Below are 26,123 nucleotides of genomic sequence, written 5' to 3'. Positions count from 1 at the left end.
GTGACTATCTGACTATGGTCAACACTGTTGTACTGGATGGGCAAGGCGTGAAGCAACGGTGGGGAGTGGATTCCTTAATTATATAATCTTAATCAGTCCAATAGAACGTCATAGGGTAATACCCTAGCACCGGACTCATAATCCCCACCTAACACCCACCTCTCTGTACCCAGGCTGAGGTACAGCTGGCTGAGGGCTTCCAGTGCATCTCCTTCCTGTTCCCTGTCGCCTGTCTGTCTCAGCAGCTGGACCTGATGATGGCTGTAGATGATGCTCATGGTGGTATCAGGACTCTGGCTCCCGTACAGACGGCACAGGTGTCTGGTTGCTGCGAGCTGCTCTGAAAAAGAAGGAGAGTCCCGTGTTTAGAGGCTATGATGTTAGGTTTGAGCGAGGTAAGGAGCCACACCCACTCTCCAACAGGTTGGTCCTCAAAGCCAGCAGCAGTGCCCACTCATAGCATCCTTTCCCACAGTCCAGCTGCTGCAGTGTCACATAGTGCTGCCCCAGCTCCAACAGCACTGTGATGAAGTCAGCCTCCTCCTCTTCTTCACTGAGCTCAGAGAAGAGCCGGACAGCCTCGTTCAGGTGCCTCAGAGCCAGAGGCCGAGCCCCGGCCTTCGCACAAAGCAGCCCTTCATGAAGATGAAAACGATGAAGTAGAAGAAGAAGAAGCTCATCCTCCAAGAACATCAGTGCTGAACATCACTCACCCAGGTTAGCCTGAGCAACGGCCCAGTTGGAGATGTCCTCATATTCCTGACAGATGTCCATGGCAGCCTGATAGCTCTCTGCTGCCCTCTGCAGGTCACCTACACACCTCAGCGCTATGCCACGCATGTTGAGAACCACCCCTTTGAGTTGCACCAAATCACAAAAAACAACAACAGGTAGATGATGAAATACATCAGGCAATGAAAAGTGTTCTATGCTAATCATAATGACAACATTGTTATCATCGACCAGAAACACATGTTGTAATTTATGACGTTCAGATTTCATCAACAATAGCATGAGATGATACTGATTGGTTAGGGCTGCAGAGAGCTGCATCCTGACCTGAATGTTGTTGCTCACCTTCCTGAGGACTCGTGCAGTGCTCGGGCATACACGCCAGAACAGAGTCCAGGACGTCCAATGCAGTGCGAGGCTGATGCTGGTCCAGGTGCAGCCACGCCAACCAGATGAGGGTGCTATTCCGTTCCAGTGCAGAGACGGGCGTGCGTGGCGCTGCTGAGGCGTTGTGGATGAAAGCGTGCAAATGGAGGATAGCCTCTGGGACCATGTTGTGCTTCTCAAACAGCTGACAGAGACACAGAGTGAGCTGATGGATCAAAAGCTGGCCTTGGACACTGGGACCAGCAGGGGGAGCTGCTGAGGAGAGAGTTTGGTGTAAATATGGAGCGAGTTGATGCGGCGGTGCTGTGGTGTTGTTGAAAAGCAGCAGCATGCTGTTCAGGCGCTCACACAGAGAAGCAGAGGGATGCTGGGAAGCCTTTCTGCCTGAGCTCAGGCTGAGGTGGGGATGCTGCAGTCTCCTGTAAAGCTTTCCTATCTCCAAGAATCCAACACTGGGAGCATGGCCCCAAAGGACCAGAAGTCTCTCCAGGAAAGGAAGAGCCTGATGGTCCTGTCCCCATATGGAGTGATGCTTCATCAGCAGAAAACAAGCCCAGGCCTCAGCCTTGGTGTTGTGAGAGAGGATGGCTTTTTTCAGGATGTATTCCAGAACGCAGGGATGCGCCACACTTTGGATACACGGTGGAAACCCCAGCAGCAAAGCCGCCACACGCTGGGCTGCAGAGAAGAAGCTCTCCCTCTTCTTCTGCACACTGTACACAGCAGCCAGGCTGGAGAAGATGGCAGCCAGCAGACGGAGGTCTGTGAATGCCTCACAGGGAACACACAGAGACTCCTCAAAGTAAACCCGTGCCTGGCTGAACTTTGACCTCCCCATACAGAGCTTTCCCAACAGGAAGCACAGTCGTGTGTGTGGCCAGAAGAGGCGTCTTTTCCTCGCGGTTTCCCTGGCAACACTAAAGAATGAAATCAGCTCTTCTTCATCAGCGTGACCTTTAAAGGTGGACAGCAGCTCAGAGCTCTGCCTGTACATAACTCCAAAGTCCTCTTTGTAGTCTCGTCCTTCCAGAAAGCAGAAGAGTGGAACCAAAGTCTCTGTGCTGTTGTCTTCCTCCATCACTGGACGCACGGCCACACACATGGGGCTGAGCTTTGCTTCTGCAGGCCACTCTGCTGTCTCATTCAGAGGTGAACTGATGTCTGTTTGCTGACCAACAATCCTTTCAATATTCCTCTGAAGCTCATTGTGCTCAGTCTCCTCTTTGTTTGAAGGGTGGCCTGCAAGAGAACGACAGCATGAAATGATGTTCAGCCATTCATTTACAGAAGAGTGGACGAGGCACTCACAGGGTTCCTTCTTTCCCCAGCAGCTGTAAGTGATCTCATCTGGTATTTAAAGGAAAAACAACATGCCATCACCTCAGTGAGGAAGACACCAAAGCTTTGGAACTTCAAAATGCAGACAGTCAAAGATCAATGTGCTGATGGAATGGGCCTCATGCAAAAAGCCAGAGAAGAAGAAAAATATTTATCTGGATTTTACCAATGCTTTCTTATTTATTTTAATTATTCTATCAGCTAAGAGAGAATTATATGAGTAGTGGAGAAAACCAATGAAATGTTGGGCATTTTCTAAATTTAACAAACATAAATAACATGACTCAGATTATTTTATATTTATATTAAAGCAATTTTAACCATTTAAAAAAAATTGTGCTTAAAAAGCCTCCACTGTGTCAAGAAGAGATCAGTACGCCACTTGTCCACTAGATGGGCATGATAAGCTGAGATGCCCATCACTCTTTAGATGGCAAAGAGAATTGTTTAATAAACATATTTTTTATACTTTATCCTTTGTTTTTTAAGCTTTGTTGTTAAGAAAATACGTAAGTATGAATTGAATTATTTTAATCAATGTAACTTAGAGTATGCTAACATGTAAAAGTAACATTTTAAAGTGTAAAAGCCCGCATAAAAACATCAAAGATTCATGCACGTGATATCAATGTTTCTCATAACCGTGTCTTGTAAGACATGTAACTATTGAGTTAATGTGATGTTTCCATATATCACAAAAATGTATTTTCCTTAAGGTCATGACCAATAAGTGAAAATCTGGGACAAAGGTTGAGAGCAGGCCAAGGCCGGAGGGAGTTTTTTCTAAATCTTATGAGCTGCAGCTAGAGGCTAAATTAGAGTGGCCAAAAACAGAAAGAAAAAGTGTCAAAAAGGGAAAAAGTGTCAATATTGGAACAATTACTTTAAACTGGTCAATAATGGGCATAAAAATTGGTGAATGTGAGAAATTGTAAAAAAAAAATGGCAATAATAGCAATAATAGCTCAACATAATTATGTGACTGGTAGAAAAGTGGTGGAAAGGGTTTTGCAGAAAAAAAGGCATTGAAATGTGATGTAGAAGTGTCAGAAATGGGAGTAATGTAGCAAAAATGCATTAAAAGGAGCAAAAATATGGCAAGAAAAAGTGATGAAAATAGGTTCAAATTGTTCAAAAAATATTCCTAGTTTCTTGAAGTCATCTGGTAACCCCCTCCCAGTGTCTCGCGACCCCAAGGTTGAGATCCCCTGGTCTAAAGGACAGACGATGGTCTAAATACCCATAGAGGACTTCTTCTTCTTCTTCTTCTTACCCAGTTTGAAGTGTCTGCCTATTTCATTTTTAGATATTCTCTTCAGTACGTCGATGGACTGGCTGATGGTTTTGTCTTCTTGCTCTTTGGAACTTCTCCATTCCTCATCCTCCCAACATGAATCTGCTGATCTTATTTTTCATCAGAGAGAAACAAAGAAGACACAGTTAGAGGAGAGTCCGTGTGTCCCATCTCACAATGACTGAGAGTTTGTCACACACTCACTGAAACGTGTCAGAGCAAGGCTTCACCAACAGCGTCTGGACCAGTCCCTCCTCACCGCTACCTTCTTTTCTTCCTGTGAACCAACTCAAACAAGACAGCAACAGTCCCACGATGATGATTCGATCACCTGCTGCCAAAGTCAGCTCATGTGGACCCTCAGCGTTGTATTCCTGGATCACCTCACAGATTCCCTGGGCTGGAAGCACCAAGTTAGTTCAACTTACAGGAGACTCTGTCATCCTTCAGGAAATGGACTGCTGGCATTCTTCTACTTATGTTGTCACCAGGGTTTAAAATTAGCACCTGCCACTTGCCAATTACGGGTAAAATTAAAATTACACTTTGGCAAGTAAAAAATATTGATATATCGCATTTGGCTGGCTCCTACAGTAAGCCGACTTTGATATATATCAGGGTTCTCACCAGGAATTTTTATTTTTCACAGCATAGGGGGAGCGCGTGGCTCGCAAGTGAGCGCCACCGGTGCAGAACATTTTGAAATGTATAACGCTCAGAGGGCCACATTTAGTGAAGTAAAGCTAAAGTTAGTTTTTTTTTGCTGTTGATTTTTTATCTTTGTTCCAGCCGTACCTTAAAGCTAAAACTTATATGTTGAATTGGTGAAGGTGATAATGAATGTAGTTATAGAGTTACTAATGCTTTGTATATATATATATACATATATACACTAAGGATGTAACGATTAATTGTAAGGCAGTTAAAAATCAATTCATAGGTATTACGATTCACACCGATGCTGTGAAAATTGAATCGCAGTACTTTTTTTAAACCAGCAGAGAGCGCTACCCAGAAGTGTTGGCGGCGAGCGAAATCTGCTAATACTTTCTTTCTGGCCATCTTCTACTCTTAAACATATTCATAAATGATTCATTACCCCTTTAGCACCGAAAGAATATCTGTAATATTACGTGAATATCTGTAAAAGTCACTTTTTTCTATTAGCTCTGTCTACTAGCATAGCATCTCTTCTTCACTGCAAAATATCTGCATGCCAACCGACCACTGGGGTATCAGCGCCCTCTGCTGGTTCAAACAAATATCAGACCTAAATACAGTAAAATGACTGGTTTTTTTTTTAAGTCCAATTGTTAAGGCACAAAATACATTTTCAGTTGCACTTTTAAAAAGAAAAAGAACTATTATGCAGTTTTGTATTGTTTACTATAGAACCAGAATTTAAATAAGCTTCTTCTTCATTTGTATTATTCCTTTATTTATGTCATTCAAGATTTATTTTTAGTTAAATTGCATTGTTTTGAATAGTTTATCAAGGGATTCTTTTGACAATGAAAAATAGTATAGTATTTTCCCAAAAACATAAAGGAATATTTTTCAGTCATTTATATACAGTCCCATTTTGTAAAATAAATCGTGAGAGAATCGTATCGTGAACCCAGTATCGTGAATCGAATCGTATCGGGAGTTGAGTGAATCGTTACATCCCTACTATACACACACACATATATATATATAAATATAAATAGGTCCTCCACTAATAAATACTCACACACACTTTAGAGATAAGAAATAACATTTTATTCAAAAGACTGATTCCAAGACAAGCTTTTCATATTTCAATGAGGTTTTATGTGGGACCTGTAGTAATATTGGAACACACACACACACGGAGGACGCGCGCGTGCACACACACGCGCACGTTAGAGCTTTAATCAGGCCGAAAATAGAAGACCCAGCCTGAATCTGTTTGACCAGAATGAAGCTGATGTCTCTTTAAGCCTGAACGCATTTCAACCAGACAGTATTCACATTCGTGCACACGCATGGAGAATGATCCGTTGTGAGTTATAAACATGAAGAACAGCTTCATGTGATGCTACATACTACATATGGTTGAAGCACACTGTTTATATTGGACGGTGCACACACAGCTAAGCGGTGGCAGGGGTCCTCGGGTAAAGACTGGAGCATTTGACCAGATCGCCTGTATTAAATAGACAGTGAGGTTGATGTATGTGTTTCTGCATTATTCAGATTAAAGAGAGTTTAAACAACCCGTGCACGCCTGGGAGTCCCTTTGTGTCCAAGTGTGAAACAATTCTTATGACGGTACTGAAAAGGAAGGAAAAAAATCACAGAAAATCCCCCCTACGTTGCTGAAAAGTTAATGTAGGAGGCTCCATTGCTCCGTAGGGGTGCAAAATTACATGCACAACAGCGCTGGAGAGAACCCTGCATACATTTTTATTTTTTTATATTTTAATATTTTAATATAAGAATAGTGACAAAAACAAAATAAATGAACAAGGGGCACAAACATACTTTGCTATATAAATATTTGCCGTCATTCATCATAAGTCAGACACAAGAAGAAGAAGAAAAATGTAGAGGTAATGTTAGGAAACGAAAGAAGAAAAACAAGAAGCAGAAAAAGGAAAGGAGATTAAGAAGTGGCAACGCTTTGTCGGAGCGAAACCACCGGAGAAAAAAAGAACAGGAGGAGACTGGAGGAATGCAATCGAAGAGGAAATTTAACCAAGTGAAGGTTTAGTGATATGGGAGAGACTGGTTATTGCACAACAGCTATGCTAACAGCTACGCTAACAGCATTGTCAGTGCCCAATCCTTTTACAGGCCTGATCCTTTCAACGAATGCGTGAAATGCGTCTACATCCAGTTGGCATATTTTACAGTAGTGTGCGTATTATTTAAAAGGTTGAAACCCTGCTATTTATTATTATTATTATTATTATTATTATTATTATTAATAATTCAGATTTATTTTGGTTTTTATTTTATTTATTTTGATGTTAAAATAATGTTGTGTATTGTATTTTTATCCATTTTAGAATATGCCATAATGCGGTGATTTTTCCATTTTGTTTTTTTGTTCCTGTTTTTCTGGGTCGTGGGGGTCTGCCGGTGCCTTTCTCCGGCTCACATTGGGTATTAGGCAGGGGTACACCTGAGCTTCTACATGACCTACATAGCAAAATTTTGGTCAGATTGAAGTTGGACCCTTAGTGGTTACAGATGAGGTGAAATTTTGAAAATATGTGATACTGACTGACAATAAATATAGTTTTAAATACAGAAATATGTGGGCCGCCAAAAAAAAAAAAAATTATCGAAGGCTATAACAGCAAAAATAACTGAACTGATGAATGGACATCAACTGCAGCAAGTTTGGTGCTAATAATAAACATTAGGCCAAAGATACACATGTTTTTAAACAAAAAAGTTCAGGGGGAACTTTGGAAACAAGTGTGTAACTGTAATATGTCAGTCAAATTGATTCCAATCATTGTTAGTCTTTTATTTGACCATTATATGTTGCAATTTGGCTTGAAATAAACATGTATCCATTTTTATTCAGGTTTCTGCTGTGCCACGCGTTATGCTATTTTTGGTTTAACTCTTTGCTTGCGTTACGCATGTGTCTAGTTCAGCAATGCTTTGACCAATCACAAAAATTGACACAGCGTTGTAAAGCTCATTGCCTGTAGAAATTTGTGATATCAAACGCTATAGGAGTGGCTTTAGCCCTGGCCAATCAGAGCTGGGTAAAAAAGGGACTGGCAGTGACGTGCCGTCAGGGTAGGCAACGTAGGCAGTGCCTACCCAAGGATGAATTAATATTTTGATTCATTGTTGTATGCTAAATGCTGTACGTAAGTTCACAGTGCATTAGTGAATTGATTCCATGTGACCGCTGCTGCTACGTTCTCTCTCTCTAGCTAGTGGGGGGATAACGCTACAGGCAGGGTGACAGCACTAGAGACGATAGAGAAACTTTTTTTTGAGGAAAAACGACAGCTTTTAAAAGATGGGAGAACATCTTTACCATCAGCAAAGGTAAGGTCACAAAATGTTTCATAATTTTCACAGTGAATGGAACAAAAGGAAGGATTGACTTTGTGGATGCTCCTCACTGAGGCTGTTCTGAGTTGTTTTCTCCATGTTTCTGTGTTTCCAACACAAACAACAGATGTGCTGCCGTGTCATGAGATATATCTTGTTGGGAGAGTATGGAGGCTATATTAAATAATTGTTTATGTTTCTTTAATTGTGTTTTTTCTTTACTATGAATTTTATATTTGATAAGCGCATTGAGATTACTTTGTTGTAAATTGCTTTATATAAATAAAGTTGATTTGAATTGAATTAACACTTGCCAGCAAAAACATATGAAATTGTCATTGGTGGTCTCGATTTGCAACGTGCCTACCCAACCCTAGTGGTCACAGCACATCACTGGGGACTGGCCATGCGCCATGCACCTTATTGGATGGATTTCTCGACTGAGAAGTGTTTAGATGTGTGTAATGGTGTTATCTGTGACGACACGATTTGGATTTATCAAAATATGGAGTTTTATGCACATTGGAGCAACTTTTGATAAGAAACAACAAAGGTAAAACAACATTTGTCATCATTGCTGACTTTAGCAGCTGTGTATTTTCTGATTTTGTGGCATTGTTGTTTAAAGAAGTTATTCCCCTAGTCTGCCCATCTTTGTTGGAGACAATAAATATATCCCTATCAATAGGCTACGTGCCACAGTCCTTTAAAGTAGCTGTAATCAAACCCCTTCTCAAAAAACCTACTCTTGATTCCAGCCCTTTAGCAAACTACAGGCCTATATCTAATCTTCCTTTTATTTCAAAGATTCTTGAGAAAGTTGTGGCGGCTCAGCTCTGTGAATTTCTTCAAAACAACAGCCTGTTCGATGACTTCCAGTCAGGTTTTAGAGCTCAACACAGCACAGAGACTGCTTTAGTTAAAGTAACTAATGATCTACTCTGGGCTTCAGATGAAGGACGACTCTCAGTGCTGGTTTTATTAGATCTTAGTGCAGCTTTTGACACTATAGATCACTATATTCTACTAGAGAGATTAGAGAAATTACTTGGAATCACAGGGACTGCCCTAAACTGGTTTAAGTCCTACCTATCTGATAGGTACCAGTTTGTACACGTGAATAATAGGTCTTCTGTGTACACTAAAGTAAGCTACGGGGTTCCTCAGGGCTCTGTGCTAGGTCCAATCCTCTTCTGTATCTATATGATCCCCCTTGGTAATGTTATGAGAAAATACTCTGTTAACTTTCACTGCTATGCTGATGATACCCAACTGTATGTATCAATGAAGCCAGGTGAGACAAATCAGCTATCTAAACTTGAGGTCTGTCTAAAGGACATTAGGGCCTGGATGGACCAAATTTTTCTTCTTCTCAACTCAGACAAGACTGAGGTCATTGTACTGGGCCCAGAGAAACCTATGCTAGCCTAACTGCCCTAGATGGCATTACTCTGGCACGAAGCACAACTGTTAGAAACCTTGGGGTTCTATTTGATCAGGACTTATCCTTCAACTCTCACATAAAACAAACTTCAAGAACTGCCTTCTTTCATCTCCGTAACATTGCTAAAATCAGACCTATCCTGTCTCAGGGCGACGCCGAAAAACTAGTCCATGCTTTTGTTACCTCTAGACTGGATTATTGTAATTCTCTTTTAGCAGGCTGCCCGAGCAAGTCGCTTAAGACACTTCAGGTGGTTCAAAATGCTGCAGCACGTGTACTGACTAAAACTAGGAGAAGAGATCACATTACTCCTGTATTAGCCTCTCTGCATTGGCTTCCCATAAAATATAGAATAGAATTCAAGATTCTTCTTCTCACTTATAAAGCCCTAAATGGACAGGCACCAGTCTATCTCAAGGAGCTTGTAGTGCCATACAATCCCCCCAGAACACTACGCTCTCAAAATGCTGGACTACTCGTTGTTCCATTCATCTCTAAAAGTAGTATAGGAGGAAGAGCTTTCAGTTATCAGGCTCCACTTCTCTGGAACCATCTACCAACCACAGTTCGGGGGGCAGACACCCTCTCTACCTTTAAGGTTAGGCTCAAAACATTCCTCTTTGGTAAAGCTTTTAGTTAGGAACCAGCTCATAGCTCATAATTAAGATGCAATAGGCATAGACTGCCGGGGGGGGGGGTTCTGGCATGCTCGGTTGGAGAGAGGTTGGAGAGGGCGTTAAGAGAGAGGTCATTTAGGTTAGAGAGGGACCGGAGAGGGTCCCATTCCTCTCTCAAACACTCCCTCTATGTCTGCTTCTTCCCTTGTGTGTTTGCTCCTGTACTCCTTCTGGCTTTTGTCTTGCAGGTCCGTGGGATCCTCAGTGTGGAGTTACAGAGTCTCAGCGGCTCTGTCTCCACCCTTTCCTCTGCACACACCCAACACAGCATAACGTGGATGGCTGTTCATCATAGGAATGGGATCCACACAAGGTTCCTGCTGCTTAACAGAAGGTTTTCCTTGCCGCCATGATGAATTCATGTTGGGTGTGGGATACATATGTATGTGTATATACGTATATATGCATATGTGTGTATCCATAAAATGAAGAGTCCATCCTTAAGACTGCTCTACTGTAAAGTGCCTTGAGATACCATTGGTTATGATTTGGCGCTATACAAATAAAGATTGATTGATTGATTGATTGTTTTGATACGTAACATACCCGACCGGTATATCAGTGGATTCAGCTCGGACTGTAGTTTCACGTAGGCTCTTGTTATAGAGCTCTGTGTTTATTTTGTGAGTCACAGCAGTGGAAAAATGGCCCAGTTTGCCGAGTTGTCGTCTTTTCCCTCTTTGAACATAATAGCCTGGTGTGTGTGCCGTGGTCTTTTGTTCTGATTGTGGGTTGGCTACAGTTTTAGCTTCTATAGTTTCTGAGGATTACAGAGAGGTTTAGAATGTGTGATTTCATTCATTCTTTACAATATTTAATTATTATTATTATTATTATTATTATTATTATTATTATTATTATAATAATAATACTAATAATCAGGTGTGAGTGAAGGTGACACAACTCTAGAGCCAGAAGCAGCTTAGAAACAGAAGCAAACAGAGGTTCTCACCACAGGGCAAAGGGAAGGCACAGCGAGGCTTTCCATCACCCACTAAAACATCCTCAGCACACGTGTGAAGAAACCACCTGTGGAGAGAGAAGTGGAACCCATGTTACTTCATCTGCTTTTATTTTGAAAACCTTACGGCCGCACCGCTTTTTTGCCTCCAAGATGGGGGTCATTGTTATTTTAGGTTCCATCCAGCCGCACTTGTCTTAGCACCTAACTTGAACTGGGAAAAAAGTCCCAAACTAAATCAGTATTGAAACTGATTCAAAGGTGAGTGTATTGGTCCGTTTGGTTTTTATAGATTTGAGCTTTAAAGAGAGATATTTTTACATTTTCAATTTGTTTGTAGCAGAGGTGCTAAGTGCCATTTTGAAAAACCCGACTGCGACTCTACATTATTGTGGGAATGTGAAACATGTTTAAACTTACTATTACTACCAATTTTAACCAATTTAGATGTCAAAATGTTAGGCTCCTTAGTGGCAATGCTACTGTGTATTTTTTTAATTGCTAAAACTTTTACTTTCAATGTAATATTAGGTTTTATGTAAATTAGGCTGCTTTTGCAATCCTGAGAGTGCTTGATTAGGCCTTCTAGAGTGTGACAGTGGTTGCTCATGACCTTTGAGGAAAACTGCTGTTAAAGCTTTAATTCTGCAGCGACAGCCACAATGTATAGCTTAAAATGTTGCTGCAATCTTCCTCTTGTTTTATAATTGTAAGATATATAGATCCATGTGCAGCTGTTGATCAATGTGATCACTGCCTGCTTCTACCTTTCTCCAAGCAATCATCATGAGGAACCTGGTTCAAATCTTGCCCTGCACAATGTCTGTAACTCTAAATAAATGTGTTAAATCCTCAATGACTAAAGGTAATGCTGTTCATTCTGTCTGAGTACTGCCTACAAATACATAAGCGTTTGGTAATGTGTACAAACTTGGATTCATTGACAATAAACATATACAGCCGAAGGAGTTGGCAATTATTTTTTGCATTCCCACTTGTATTATCGCGGCAATTTTGTATCTGCGAGATATTTTGCCTGTTTTCGTCAATTCTTTTTCAAATTATAACAGCACATACAAAATGTTAAACAACTGTATTCTATACTTTCACATTCTCAAATATAAATCTAGTCCAAATAGAATAGTGAAGTGTAAACGGTATAAAGATATCTGAGTTGGCACATCTTATCAAAAACTAATTCTTGAAAAAAAAAGTTTCTGGAGAAATGTGTAATATTAAAATGGAGTCACAACACATACAAAGTTGGGAACTACTGATGTAATGTCATATACAATGTAGCTCTACGGTGGAATTTGTCTCTGAATCTGACCTATTCTGTTAAGGAATAATGTATAATAATATAAGAAGAATAACTACAATATTCGCATTTCCTGAAGAAAATGCAAGTGAGGATGTATTAGCTTAGCATTAGCATTGGCTAGCATTAAGCTAGCATTAGCATTGGATAGCATTAACTTAACATTACCATTATCCTAGCAATAGCCTTAAGGTTGAAAAAAGTTCAAATGGGTTGAAATAGTTGAACATGTTAAAGGACAAAATCAGTTGAAGAATGGCTGGGAATGAAGGAGTTAAAAGTTGAAAAAGCTGAAATTTCCAATAGAAATGAATGGGAAAGAAAAAAACTTACTAATTATAAAAGCGATAGCATAAATCTCTGGAACTTTCTGAATTTTTTGATAGCTTAATTGTCAAAATCGGACAAATGGTGTAGGAGGAATTAACGCAGAGGAAATAAAAAACAGACAACAATAGGGGGATGTCTCTAATAATGTGTATGGAATGTAATGAGTAAAGTAATTTAGCTCTCACCATATTTGTGCTTTTGTAGTGAGATCCTTCTGTCACCACTAGAGGGCAGTATTACGTCAGTTTGTGTGTGTGTGTGTGTGTGTGTGTGTGTGTGTGTGTGTGTGTGTGTGTGTGTGTGCGCGTGCGTGCGTGCGTGCTTGTGTGTGTGTGTGCGTGTGTGTGTGTGTGTGCGTGTGTGCGTGTGTGTACTCACTGGTGGAAAGGAACCACGGGCTCCAGAGACGGAGTGGGTGCCGTGCCCCGGGCCCCGTCTGCCAGGCACAGGACGGTCCACCCTGATCCCAGGAAGGGAGGCTCAAACTGGGCTATGTCACCCTGCTCCAAATACAGGTCCCCTCCAGATGTGGAGCTGTCAAACATCTGGTTGGAAGTGCAGCTGGCAAAAAGCGATCCTGAAATATATACATATATATTATATATATTAATATCTGCTTTTCTTAAATGCCTTACACTGTATATGGGTGGAGTTTTCATTAGGGACACCTTTGGGCTATTGAAAATGGTGTAATGTAAAGGTTGTAGTAGCTTATTTAACCCTCCTATTATCCCTGGTGTTAATTTGACCCCATTCAATGTTTACTTTTTTTTTTTTTTTTTTTTTTTTTTTGCTTCATATTTCATGACTTTAGGTACTATCAATCAAGCATAAAAGTATCATGATGATATTCTTTCAATATGCTGAACACATATAAAAGCTTGTATGGCCGCTTTTTATCCAAATTTTGTGTCAAACTCATGGCTCGAGAGCCCAAATTTGGCCCTTAAGAGCATCCAATTTGGCCCGCAGGAGAAAATAAAATGAAACTCAACAATATTTGCAGGGGCTCACTGTTTTCCAGCTTTCCCAAAATTCTTACAAAATCCTTCAATTTTTTTTAAAATGATGACGTAATATTTCCCTTATTTAAATAGAAGGGAAAAAAAAGTATACATGGGGACTGATATCTGTCACTTATTGCTTGGATATTGTCGGTTTCTTTCATATTTAGTATTTTATGAATACGTAGAAGTGTAAACTATGACACAATAATGTTTAAATTACTGGTTTTCCTGCATAAAATCTGTGGCTCACTTGAGATCAAACTGGTCCGTTAATGGCCCCTAAACTAAAATGAGTTGAACACCCCTGAAATCATTCCTAATTGTGCTCTGTGTATTTCTCTGCACTCTCTCTCTCTCTCTCTCTCCCTTCTCCTCTATACCAGTGGTTCCCAAACTTTTTGTGCCCAAGGTACACCAAAGGACAAGTAAAAATCTGAAGACACACTTATTGTGTAAAATAGCCTTTATAACACGTGTTATCACTCATATCATGTACAATATCACGGACGACCGTACAAGAAAGCGCTCTATTTTCCCTCTAGCTGTTTCTCTGTTTTAATGTTGTCCTACAGCCTTTGTCACAGTCTTATAATTCCTGCCTGCGCAACCATGGGAACAGCGTTCTCTTTTTTTTTTAGCAATAGTGTTTGCCTCTGTATTATGAAATTAGTGCATACAAAGTAGTAAATTAAAACATAATTATTTTAGTGTAGATGTATATTGCAGTGATAATGTATGTGTCAAGTGTGTTTATAACGTCATGGCTTCCCACACTTGAAAAAGGAAAAACTTTACCAGACTCAGGATTTCACTTTTATTCTTTCCAGTGACAAGAAAACACAATGTAAATAAGTTCATCATTTTTCATCAAACAAGGTACAAATAAACACAATTTCAGGTAAGTACATTTAATTTGGTAAAAGTATATTTCAGGATTTTTTTTTTTTTATTATTGAATCAATGCAGGTAAGTAATCTGTAAAATGAGGCATAAACCAAAGAAAACTAGGTCTACTTTTTTATATCAAATATAGATATTACAATTTCAATTTTAGTTGAACAATTTCTTTTATATTATACTATTTTTTATACATGTATTAAATATTTTCCCTTTGAATTTTACTAAAGAGAAATTTACTATTTTTTTATACTAACTTATTTTAACCCTTAAATATATAAACAAGGTTTTAAGCAAATTTTAAACGATTTTCCTCTTTTCATATAAACAACTTCATTAACCCAGCAAATTAACTGAGCAAATAAAATATACAATGATAAGTTCACATTTTAACAGTCCAGTCATTATGAGCTCACCAGTAGACCTTTGGTTTCAGTCCTTTTCCCATGCGTAATGTGCAGTGGACGTTTCAGGTGTTCTTAGCTCTATTGTGCACAGCCAAAAGCCGTTCATAGAGGGACATCAGTGCGATTGCACTCACTTGTTGAGGTGCGCCGCGGAGAATCGTGCTTGCACACGGAGCAGTATGAGCGTACACTGGCATGCGCTTGGAGCGGCACATGCACCCAGCATTAAGCCTGGTTTATGCTTGACGGGCACAGGACGTCGTGAGGTGTGCACGCCAAAAATGACGTCACCGCGCACCTTGCGCTCGGAGCACTCAGGCAGATCGCCGCAACAGTATGGTTGTCACAAAATCCCACAGCACACCTGGACTTGCCTCATGGCACACCGTTTGGGAACCACTGCTCTAGGAAAAGATTTACTGTCAATGAGGTTTTGGAACAGCTCTTTCACAGTAAAAGTGATGTCGAGGCAAGGATTGTGTTGAGGAGGACCCTGATTTTGAGGCATATGTCAGAATGACCCCAATGCTAAAATATATTTGTAATATTTAAGAATAATAGGAAGGTTAATGTTCCATGTTAGCTGTGCTGTATGAGCAGCATTAGCAGCTAATCCTCTTATTAACATGGGGTTGAAAGATGACAGTCCTTTTGTGGTAACTGAGTGGACAACATGAACGTTGGTCACAGCCATCACACACTGAGCTACAACTCAATGGTTCCTGTTCTAATACCTAATGTACTTCGTTGGCTTTTGAAAAACTGACATCAAAAAGTTGTTCTGGGGTTTCCATGGATACGGTTGATGGTAACAGAGTGGAAAGGAAATGGAAAAGTGCTGAAAATTGTCAATCGAACTTGCATTACAAAAAAAAAAAGGTAACTAGAAAAAGTAACACACACTTGATATTTCAGTGCTTCACATTTTTCCTGGAAACAATGTTAAAAAATATCGGGCCAGGACATATTTTTTTCCCCAATGTGGCCCTAATGAACATTCCATTGCACAGATCTTGACAGTATTTCGTCTCTTACCTTCTTGCATAAGGATGCTTCTGTAGAACAAGTTGAGTTTTTCCTCCTGGATGGAAACCTGAATGGAGACATCTTCTTTAAGGTTCCTCAGCCAAAATGATTCATCTAACAGCAGGTTCTCCAAACAGTGGCCCAGCACGCCTAAAGCACACATGGAACGTTTTTGCAGGATTGGAAACACACCATGCATGAATGAAACATACAGTCAGCAGCTGGAGCTCTTACCCATAGAGTAGTATGTAGTGAACTTCCATATTTCTTCAAAGCATTTGAACGTCAAGTAGATTAATTTGTCTTCACTGCTTACTGAGACGAGATGAGCGGACAGCTCCTGTCGAGCGAGACAGAAAAAAAACGTAAAGCTTTGAGCTATCTGAATGTAATGTTATGATGTCAAATATAAAGTAATAAGTGCATGTTAGTAACTTTAACTAGCGCAAACTCAGGCTTGATCACCCTGTAGCTGGCCACCTTTGATGAGGATGTCTATTGTTTAAAAGCCCCCTGATTCAAAGGAACACTGCTGAAATGGAAAACCTCATGTTGACTACCATCTTTTGGCAAAAAAAAACAGTTTAACATCACGTCCTATGTTTAATGATTCTTTAAAAAAGACAAACATAAAGAGGAAGCTCATCAGCGCTGCTTGTTTCCACCGTCTTATACTCCAACTGCTCACATCAACTGTAGGAAAGGACCTAAAGTCACATAGAGCAGGCTTTATCAACCTAGGGATCTTCACCCCATTTGGGGTAGCATTTTTGCTAATTTTTACACTTTTTCTACCTCTGCCTGCAAGATGGATTCTCCTGGTGTTCACAAACACCAGAATCCATCTTGTACTGTTTTCCTCTTTGCCTTTCTAATCCGAACCGAAACGGTTTGAATCAATCATGAGGCAGTGTCGTGGTTTAGGGCGGGATATCCGGGTGTGACGAAGGCAGAAGCGCCGGGGCGAAACTGGCGCATGAGCAGTTGCGGGGAGAGGAACTAGCTGGGCTACCGCTATTAGCATAACTCCGAATCAAAATTGAAAGATGTCGATGCAGGAGGATGAACGTGTGGTGTTATAACCTCAGTTTTAGAAGAATCCAGCATTTCCTTTTTGAAAGAGCAACAGCGAGAGGCGCTTTTTGCATTTTTGGACGGTAAAGACGGCAAAGCAGCGCATGCCGATAACGACATCATAATTTGTGATTGGCTATAACAAATAACGGTGGACAGGCGCTTCGCCCAATCAGCTTCAAGCATTCTGTTCATGCCCTTCCCTGGTTCCAAAAGGATTCGTCAGACACAGACCCAGATCGATGTGGAGAACTCGAGTTAGAGGGAGGGCTACACATCAATCTGGCTCTTGCCAGGTTACCCTTTTTCTGAAATTGCACCAAACTTTCCATATTTTAACCTATGTTCATCACTTTTTCTTGCCATATTTTTGCTCCTTTTAAGCATTTTTGCTACATTACTCTATAATTTCTGACACTTCTCCATCACATTTCAATACCTTTTCTACACATTTTTTCCACTTTCTAAACATGATTTGCACTTATAAACCCTTTCCACTTTGGTCACTTTGAACCCATTTTATTTCTGATTAAACAAAGATTCCCATCTTTAAAATGACTATAATAATAATAAACTTCATGGATAACAGTGAATGTTATTCAGATGAATAAATTAATGTGGTTATCACAGATTCATAGAACAATGGACCATCATTTTGCTGACTTTATGGATGGACCCCAAACATCTCTCCCCTCTATTCCTCCTTATAGATGGCCCTGTCTCCACATGATTGTTCTTCAATGTTCATGTCTGTGTTCAACCACCTTCAGCTACAGTGAAGATTCCAATTCTCTAAAAGCTGAGGAAAGGAGGCTCAATGTGATGTTCTACTATAACCAGGGTCAGCCTCAGAAACACCAGTTACCGAGTTTGTTGTTGAAACTCTGTGTTCTGCCTCTTTCTCTTCTCACATCCACTTTGAGAACGTTTGATGATGATGGTTCTCTGACTCCGTGATGGGAACTGAATCCCAATCATTTGATTTGGCACCAATGCATCACGCAAAGGTAACAGGAATGTCAGGGGGGAACAGTCCATTAAATGTGAGGTGTAGGTGATAGTAAATGTTGACAAATAAAAGTATTTTAATTGATAGACCAACATTTTGATGTAGACAAATTTATTTTGATCTTTTACAAAGAACAATTAATCTGGATTTACAAGAAAGGAAAAAACACTAATCAAGGAAAAAAATTCACAAGGTCCCAGACAATTGGCTACCTATGCCCTAAAGCCACCTACTGTATATGGATATCAACCCTAACCCAGCAATGTTTTTGTACAAAAAAAGTTCAGGCGGAAGCCCACTTTGCCACAACTGTGCCAAAGTTTTCCACAAATTTGGAAACAAGTGTGTAACTGTAATATGTCAAATTGATTCCAATCATTGTTAGTCTTATGTTTGACCACTAGATGTTGCAATTTGGCTTGAATAAGCATATCCATTTCTATTCAGGTTTCTGTTGTGCTATGTGTAATGCTATTTTTGGTTCCACTTTTTGGTGGTGTTACGCATGGGTGTTTTTCAGTAATGCTTTGACCAATCAGAATGATTGACACAGCATTGATTGACAAAGGTCATAACCTGTAGATAATTGGTGATATCAAACACTATGGTGGTGGGCTATAGCCCTGGCCAATCAGAGCTGGATGAAGGAGGGACAAATTTCTCAACTGTGAAATGGCTGGATATGTGTAATGGCGGTGTATATCTGACGACACGATTTGGATTTATCAAAATATGAAGTTTTATGCACACTGGAGCAACTTTTCAAAAGAAACAACAAAGGTAAGACACCATTTGTCATCATTGCTGACTATAGCAGCTGTGTATTTTCTGATTTTGTGGCGTTGTTTTGGTACGTTACATACCCGACCGGTATATCAGTGGATTCAGCTCAGCCTGTAATTTCACGTAGGCTCTTGTTATAGAGCTCTGTGTTTATTTTGTGAAGTAGAGGACTGAAAAGTCCAAGTTTGCCGAGTTGTTGACTTTTCCCTCTTTGAACATAATAGCCTGGTGTGTGTGCGGTGGTCTTTTGTTCTGATTGTGGGTTGGCTACAGTTGTAGCTTCTATAGTTTCTGAGGATTACAGAGAGGTATAGAATGTGTGATTTCATTCATTCTTTACAACATTTAGACCCGTGAGAGTCACAGAAGCTGGAGCTGCCCCCGCCGACGGGTCTGATGGGGTTCAAGAGGTTAAAGAGATGGAAAACATCAACAAATGTATGTAGCTGGCATGTGTGTGTGTGTGTGTGTGTGTGTGTGTGTTTCTGTGTGTACCGTGAACAGAGCGTCCACCTCAGCGCTGCTGGCCTGCAGAAGGCGCAGTTTCCCTCTCAGCACTTCCTGTGTCGGCTCGTCTGCAGGAAGACGATGGGGACCCCTAACCACATCCAGCAGCACAGGCACAGCTGAACACACGCATGCGCGCACACACACGCACAAAAATTTTAGCTAAACCCAACACAATTTTTCATTAGACAAACCATTTTTTAACAACTCAGAGGTCCGTTTATTATAGTCGGTGAAGCCATAAGCCATAATAATGTTAGATTTAGAAGGAAATATAATTTTAATTTAGAACAAACATATTAAAATTAAAGTGTAATTTGAATTTGATATTTAAATAAAACGAAATAATATCTCTGCAAAAGAAGTATCTATATAAAAACATTGCTGCTCTCATGAATTTAAAAATTAACATGATGTAATAATACCAAATACCCTCTCAGTTTAACCAAAAATACTGCCATTCAGAGAATCTTTTGGTAAATTAATATTGCAAGATTTCAAGAAGTGAACTTGCGTGCCTACAGATGCAGCAGGGGGTGGTGGCCCACACTTGAGCGGTGCCCTGTCTGTCTGCCCGATATGGTGGGGCTCTGTGGGGGGGCTGATTTTGTTAGCTAGGTGTCATCGTGTTGGCGACGTGTGTGGAAAGTGATCTGGGCGACTCTGGGGGGCTCCAGGGTGCCGGTGGGGCGGAATGCAGCGTCCCCTTGGTGTCTTGGGATGCAGCCGTCGTCCTCGGGTGGACTGCTGCCAGTGTTGCTTCTGAACCAGTTTCCTCTGGGCTGGGATCCAGTCTCTGATGATTCTGGGCCTGGCCCCTTTAAATTTGCCACAGGTTTGTATCCAGGGATTTACTACAGACATCAGTAGGCATTTTAATGCAGATCAACCGCTCAGTGACTTTCCCTAAATGATCTGCATACACAATGTTGTAAAGAAAACTACAGTTTGCAAAAAAAAATAAAAGCAACGCAACATTAGTAACGAAGTGAACACGTCTGTGGTGTGTGATGTTACTAATGAGTGTCAAGGTTCAATAAAATGTTCCTTGAGAAGCGATGTTCAGGTGGGCGGAGCCAGGTAGAAACCCAGGGTTTGTTAGACAAAACCTGCCTGCGAGCAGGTTTAGTTCACGTAGAATGTTACCATGGTGACAGACTCAGAGAAGAACATAACTCGCCTTCAGGAATGGGATACTCAGAGTTTCCCTCGTTTAGTCCCCAATATACTCAAAGTTTGAACATAACCCGCATTCTGGAATACCCCTCTGAAGAATTTAGCACTCATTATAAATAACATTTGTAAATACAATGTTTAAAGAAAAAAGTGCAAATGCTTAAATAAACCCAGAGCAGCTTTGAGTTTAACATTTTTAAAAACTTGAAAATATTAAAGGTGCAGTCTGCAACTATTATAAAAGTGACTTTTTGTCATATTTGCTAAAGCTGTCACTATGTAAGGACAGCTTTACAGCAAACTAGAAGTTTGTGTAAAAAAAACAGGCTCATTGAGCCCCGCCCCCTGCTGCTCCTGCAGCCTTTATCAGATCGCCAGAATGCACCATGACCGAGCAAAAAGAACCAATCAGAGCCAGGATTGTGTTTGATGGACTGTCTGACAGCTGTTGCTCACAGTCCCCGCCCCTTTCCTGGTGCTGTAGCGCCGTCTTTTTTACAGTGTATGGTCTGGAGAAGTAGAACATGGAATTGGTGACTTTTCTGCTTGAAAGGTACTTACTCTGCTTGATTTACATTATGTTTGATTTGTAATTGTTACACTAGAACTCTGTGATGCATGTGTTCATGTGCGCGCAGCAGCCTCCGTGTGAGCTGCTGCAAGTGACACTGTGTTGTTGCTGCTGCTGCTGAGATGTGTGCACAAGAGAGAAGTGCTGCAGTAATATGCTTTTAACAGAGCATGTTATATTACTGTGACGTCGCTGTCGGACTAACATTAGCTTGTTAGCTCCTCTGAGGGAGGGACTTTGGAATGTTTGGAGGCAGGGCAAGAGAAAAGTGGGGAGGGAGGGGGAGAGAGGGATCTCAGAGTTGCGGACTGGACCTCTAAACATAAAACTAGGGGACCTGCCTAACAGAAAAAAGCTCAAACTGCCAACATTTTGTGTCTTTTCACGTTGTGGCGTCATCAAGTCGCCCAAAAAAACAAATACTCAAGTAAAGTTCAGATAACAGAAAAAACTACTTAAGTACAGTAACAAAGTATTTGTGCTTAGTTACTTGTCACCTCTGAAACTGTCTGATTAAGATGTACCGTATATTATAGATACATGTATATGTTCACTTATATTAGGTGATAATATATATTGTGTAAAAAAAAAAAAAAAGTTGGAATAGTGCAGAATCCATGTGTGGATGGTCAGTTATTGATAATGTCTAGAGACTTTGTGATTTTCCAGAGCTTTGCTTCTTGAATTAGAGTTGAACACCCCTGCTCTAGATCAACGTGGTTTGATCTACTTTATAAGCACATGGTCACATGATGGTGGTGTTTTACATGAGAATAAAACACTTGTTGTGTAATTAAAACAGGAGGACGGTGAATCATTAAACTCAGGTTATGGACGAGAGGTTTTGTGTGACGAACGGTCACCAAAATAAAAACTAAAGAGTTTCTTATGTAAATGTGTTTGATAAAGACCAAATTTCCACATGTGATGGTTCTCCACCAACACTGAGTGTTGACAGAGAGTGAAGCTTCTGTAACTGAGTGTGATTCATGTTCTAACCCAGAGAAAGTCTCGGTTTAATCAGTGACTTTGGATGTTTTCATGAGTTCCAGGTATAACACACTTTACCTTTCCTCACATGACTCTCACACCTTTGTCCCTGTGACCAATAGAAAGCTACCAGTGCTTTTTAGATTACACGTACACATGACTAGTGTGTATGTGTTGCTCACCAGTGGGGCCACGACCCTCACACTGCCTCCGGCTGTCAAAGGGTGTGTGTGTGTGTGTGTGTGTGTGTTTTTTCCTAACCTTTTTGTGTGTTTATGGAGTCACTTTGCATATTATTATTATTATTATTATTATTATTATTATTATCATTATTATTATTATTATTATTATCACTTTGTGTATTTTTCGATCATTTTGTGAATTTTTAACATGGTTTCTTTAATTCTATGCATTTTGTGGCAATTTTGTAACTCATTCTCCCATTTTGTGTGTTTTTCTTGTTGTTTTGCATATTTTTGTTGTCACTTTTTCTATTTTTATTGTCATGTTGTGTTTTTTCTATCGTTCCATGTGATTCTACTGTGGATTTATGTATTTTTTTCTTTGTGAGCATGTTTTTTGTTGTTGCTTTTTTTAATTCATTTTGTGAATTTTTACAATTGTTTTCTTTATTTTGTACATTTTTGTGGTGATTTTGTGAATTGTTCTCTCAAGTTGTGTGTTTTTCTTGTTTGTATATTTTTCTAACTTTTTGTGGTGTTAACATCTACTATGTCAGTCATATTTTAAATTACAGTAACTCTGTTTCTGACAGCTAAGATGTTGCTCTTTACAGCCAATAATGTGTCATGATATTAACTTTAGTCACGCATGACTCAGCTGATTTTTATGAGTGTCAGTCACGGGGCAGGAACTAAAAGAGAGCAAATAAAGGCAGCTTTTAATCAAAATGGAGCCATTATATTATTACATTATATATATATATATAGTACATTGATTCTCTTATTTTGTCAGGTTTGGAACGTGTATGTACTGTGTGACTTCAGCCTTTATTTAATGATTTGAGTTTTTTGTTACAGTTTTAATTCCTTTTCTATCATTTTTTTTAGTATTTTTGCTGTTTCGTGTATTTTTGGTTTTTTTTTTTTATTCATTTTGTGAACTTTTAATGTGGTTTCTTTTATTTTATGCATTTTGTGGTGATTTTGCTAAATGTTCCCATCATTTTGTGTGTTTTTTTTTTTTTTTTTTTTTTCCATACTTTTCTAACTTTTTCTGGTCAATTTTTTGTATTTTTGTTGTCATTTTGTGTATTTTTCTATAATTGTGTGTTTTGGAGCTGAATAAAATTGGACACAGTTCCATTAACAACTTCATCTGAGCTTTTCCTGTCATTTTAAAGCAGACATAGGCAACTGGCGGTCCAGGGTCAAATTTGATGTGGCCTCTGAAGTAAATGTACAAAATGACAGAAAAATACACAAAAAAAGAGAAAGAGTACATAAAAAAAATATTTAAAAAAATTACAACCTTGCAGGAAAATACAGTAAAATACAAGATAAACACAAAGAAACTACTCCACAAACACACAAATTACTACAACAGTGAACAAAACGACAACCATATAGAAAATCACTCAAGAAAATTACACAAAAAAACAAAAAATTACTTTACAAACCCATAGTACTAAAAACAAGCAAAACAGAAATACACAAAAATTACTCAAAGAAAAAAATGCAAAATGACAGCAAAAATACACAATGTACAAATATTTTACAGAAAAAATACATAAAAGACTATAGAAATGCACAAAATGCTTTACTTTGAGCAAGACAACAACAAACATACACAGAATGACAGAAAAACACACATAAGTACAACAGAAACTCTTTATTCTTTCCTGTATTAATGCTCAGGTCGCTCATTATTATAATGCTGACATGAATGTTGATCATGTGACCCTCTGATCAAACTTTTTTTTTCAGCCCCGCTGGGATAAAAGTTGCCTTTGTCTTTTTAGTATGTGTTTGTCCTAATAATAAAGTTTGATCACTGGTTAAACTGGTGTAGATGTGATCGAGTGTTGCTCACCAGTGGGTCCGCGACCCTCACACTGCCTCCAGCCGTCAGAGGGACTCTCTGTGCCGGACCTCACGGTCCAAGACATCCCGGTACACGGTATCCTTCTACTGGTGGTGGTGGTGGTGGTGTGTGTGTGTGTGTGTGTGTGTGTGTGTGTGTGTGTGTGTGTGTGTGTGTGTGTGTGTGTGTGTGTGTGTGTGTGTGTGTGTGTGTGTGTGCGCGCGCGCGCGTGTATAGTGTCCCAACTGTTCCTGTCAAAGTAAAAGCCTCAACACAAGCCTTTACTATCATCCATGCAGAAAATATTATTATTATTATTATTATTATTATTATTATTATTATTATTATTATTATTATTATTATTATTATTATTATTATTATTATTATGTGCATTACAGGGAAAAAAGAGTTTTGTGTGTTTATGGAGTCATTTTGCATATTTTTTCTAACTTTGTTGTTGTTTTTGTATTTTTGTTGTCATTTTGTTTATTTTCTATTGTTTTGGGATTTTTTTTTATAATTTTGTGTGTTTTTGTTGTGGTTTTGCACATTTCTCTGACTTTTTGTGGTCATTTTTTGTATTTGTGTTGTCGTTTATTTTTCCATCATTATGTGTGTTTTTGCTGCTGTTTTATGTATTTTTCTCTCATTTCTTAGTGAGCATGTTTTTGTTTTGTGCTTGTTTCATTAATTTTGTGAATTTATTGTGGTTGTCTTTATTTCATGCATTTTTGTGGTGATTTTGTAACTTTTTCTCTCATTTTGTGTGTTTACGAAGGCATTTTGCAAATTGTTATTGTCACTTTGTGTACCTTTCTCTAATTCAGTGTGTTTTTGTTGTTTTGCAAATTTTTCTAACTTTTTTATTTTTTTTGTGATTTTGTGTATTTTTATATAATTTTGTGCATTTTTGCTGTTGTTTTATGTATTTTTCTCTCATTTCTTTGTGAGCATGTTTTTGTTTTGTGTTTGTTTCATTAATTTTATGAATTTTATTGTGTTTTTTGCGCATTTTTATGGTGATTTTGTATGTTTTTTTTTTTCATTTTGTGTCCTCTTTTATTGAGACATTGCGTATGATTTTTTCTTGCCATTTTGTGTGTTTATGGAGTCATTTTGCATATTGTTATTGTCACTTTGTGTACTTTTTCTCTCATTTCTTTGTGAGCATGTTTTTGTTTTGTTTTTGTTTTTTTTCATTATTTTATTTTGTTGTGGTTTTCTTTATTTTATAAATTTTTGTAATGATTTTGTAAGTTGTTCTCTCATTTTGTGTGTTTTTTTCTGATGTTTAATTTCAAAATAAAAGCCCCTCAAATTAGCACATCAGAGGTGTTCTTTTGGATAGAAAAAAATAATAATAATTCCCTGTTCTTACAGCACCATTCCACTTTAGTATGACAGGAGCCCATAACGTTTTTGGAACAATCTGATGAGTCATTTATAAAAGCCCCCCAAAGTAGCACACCAGTGTAATTTCTATAACTTCACCCATTCATCTCATCTGTAGGTGTACAATAACACTAACAGCCCCGGTCCCCAAACTCTCCAGGAACACACTCAGCACTTCCTGTCCTCCACTCAGTTCCTGTACCAGCAGTTGAAAAACATCCAGTACTGCTGTGGAATGTGGGAAACATTCAGGCTTTTTGGGGTCCATCCATAAAGTCAGCAAAATGATGGTCCATTGGTCTGAATCATTATTGATTCATCTGATCAATATATACAGTTATTCAGGAAGTTTACTATTATTATAGTCATCTTAAAGATGGAAATCCTTGTTTTAATACAAATGAAATGGGTTCAAAGTGACCAAAAATGGGGCAAAATTGGTTAAAAGTTGCAAATTGGGCAAATACAGACAGAAAAAGCATCAAAAAGGGTTCAAAGTGTCAATATTGGAACAATTAGTTTAAACTAGTAAATATAGGTACAAATCATGAATGTGGTTAAATTGTCAAAAACAATCGTGAACTATGGTGAAAAGAAGTTAAAAGTGACAATAATGGGTCAACATATGTGACATTACGCGGAAAGGAGGTGGCAAGGGTTTATAAGTGCGAAACATATCTGGGAAGTGGAAACAATGTGCAGAAGTTATAATTAAT

The 26,123-nt window shown here is 39.1% G+C and overlaps 1 protein-coding gene across 3 annotated transcripts in view; it reads right to left on the bottom strand.

The window, feature by feature from the left end:
* Positions 1–24,181, bottom strand: part of sh3tc1 (SH3 domain and tetratricopeptide repeats 1) — a 59,198-nt gene extending 35,017 nt beyond the window's left edge. For 2 of the 3 annotated variants that reach the window (XM_028474509.1, XM_028474511.1), the window contains exons 1-13: positions 24,025–24,181; positions 19,224–19,354; positions 16,097–16,202; positions 15,872–16,012; positions 12,904–13,102; positions 10,869–10,945; positions 3,956–4,151; positions 3,731–3,861; positions 2,428–2,466; positions 1,078–2,358; positions 714–854; positions 414–635; positions 160–340 (exon numbers count right to left, since the gene is read on the bottom strand). In XM_028474509.1, the coding sequence (XP_028330310.1) occupies positions 160–340; positions 414–635; positions 714–854; positions 1,078–2,358; positions 2,428–2,466; positions 3,731–3,861; positions 3,956–4,151; positions 10,869–10,945; positions 12,904–13,102; positions 15,872–16,012; positions 16,097–16,202; positions 19,224–19,354; positions 24,025–24,100 (2,921 nt within the window). In that variant the 5' untranslated portion in view covers positions 24,101–24,181. The remainder of the gene's footprint in view (positions 1–159; positions 341–413; positions 636–713; positions 855–1,077; positions 2,359–2,427; positions 2,467–3,730; positions 3,862–3,955; positions 4,152–10,868; positions 10,946–12,903; positions 13,103–15,871; positions 16,013–16,096; positions 16,203–19,223; positions 19,355–24,024) is intronic. The other variant, XM_028474510.1, reaches the window with a different exon arrangement.
* Between the last annotated feature and the right edge of the window lie 1,942 nt (positions 24,182–26,123).

This window comes from Gouania willdenowi, chromosome 18 (assembly GCF_900634775.1).
Source record: "Gouania willdenowi chromosome 18, fGouWil2.1, whole genome shotgun sequence".
NCBI lineage: Eukaryota > Metazoa > Chordata > Actinopteri > Blenniiformes > Gobiesocidae > Gouania > Gouania willdenowi.
The sequence above is the reverse complement of the archived record's forward strand: the minus strand, read 5'-3'. Positions and strand labels throughout refer to the sequence as shown.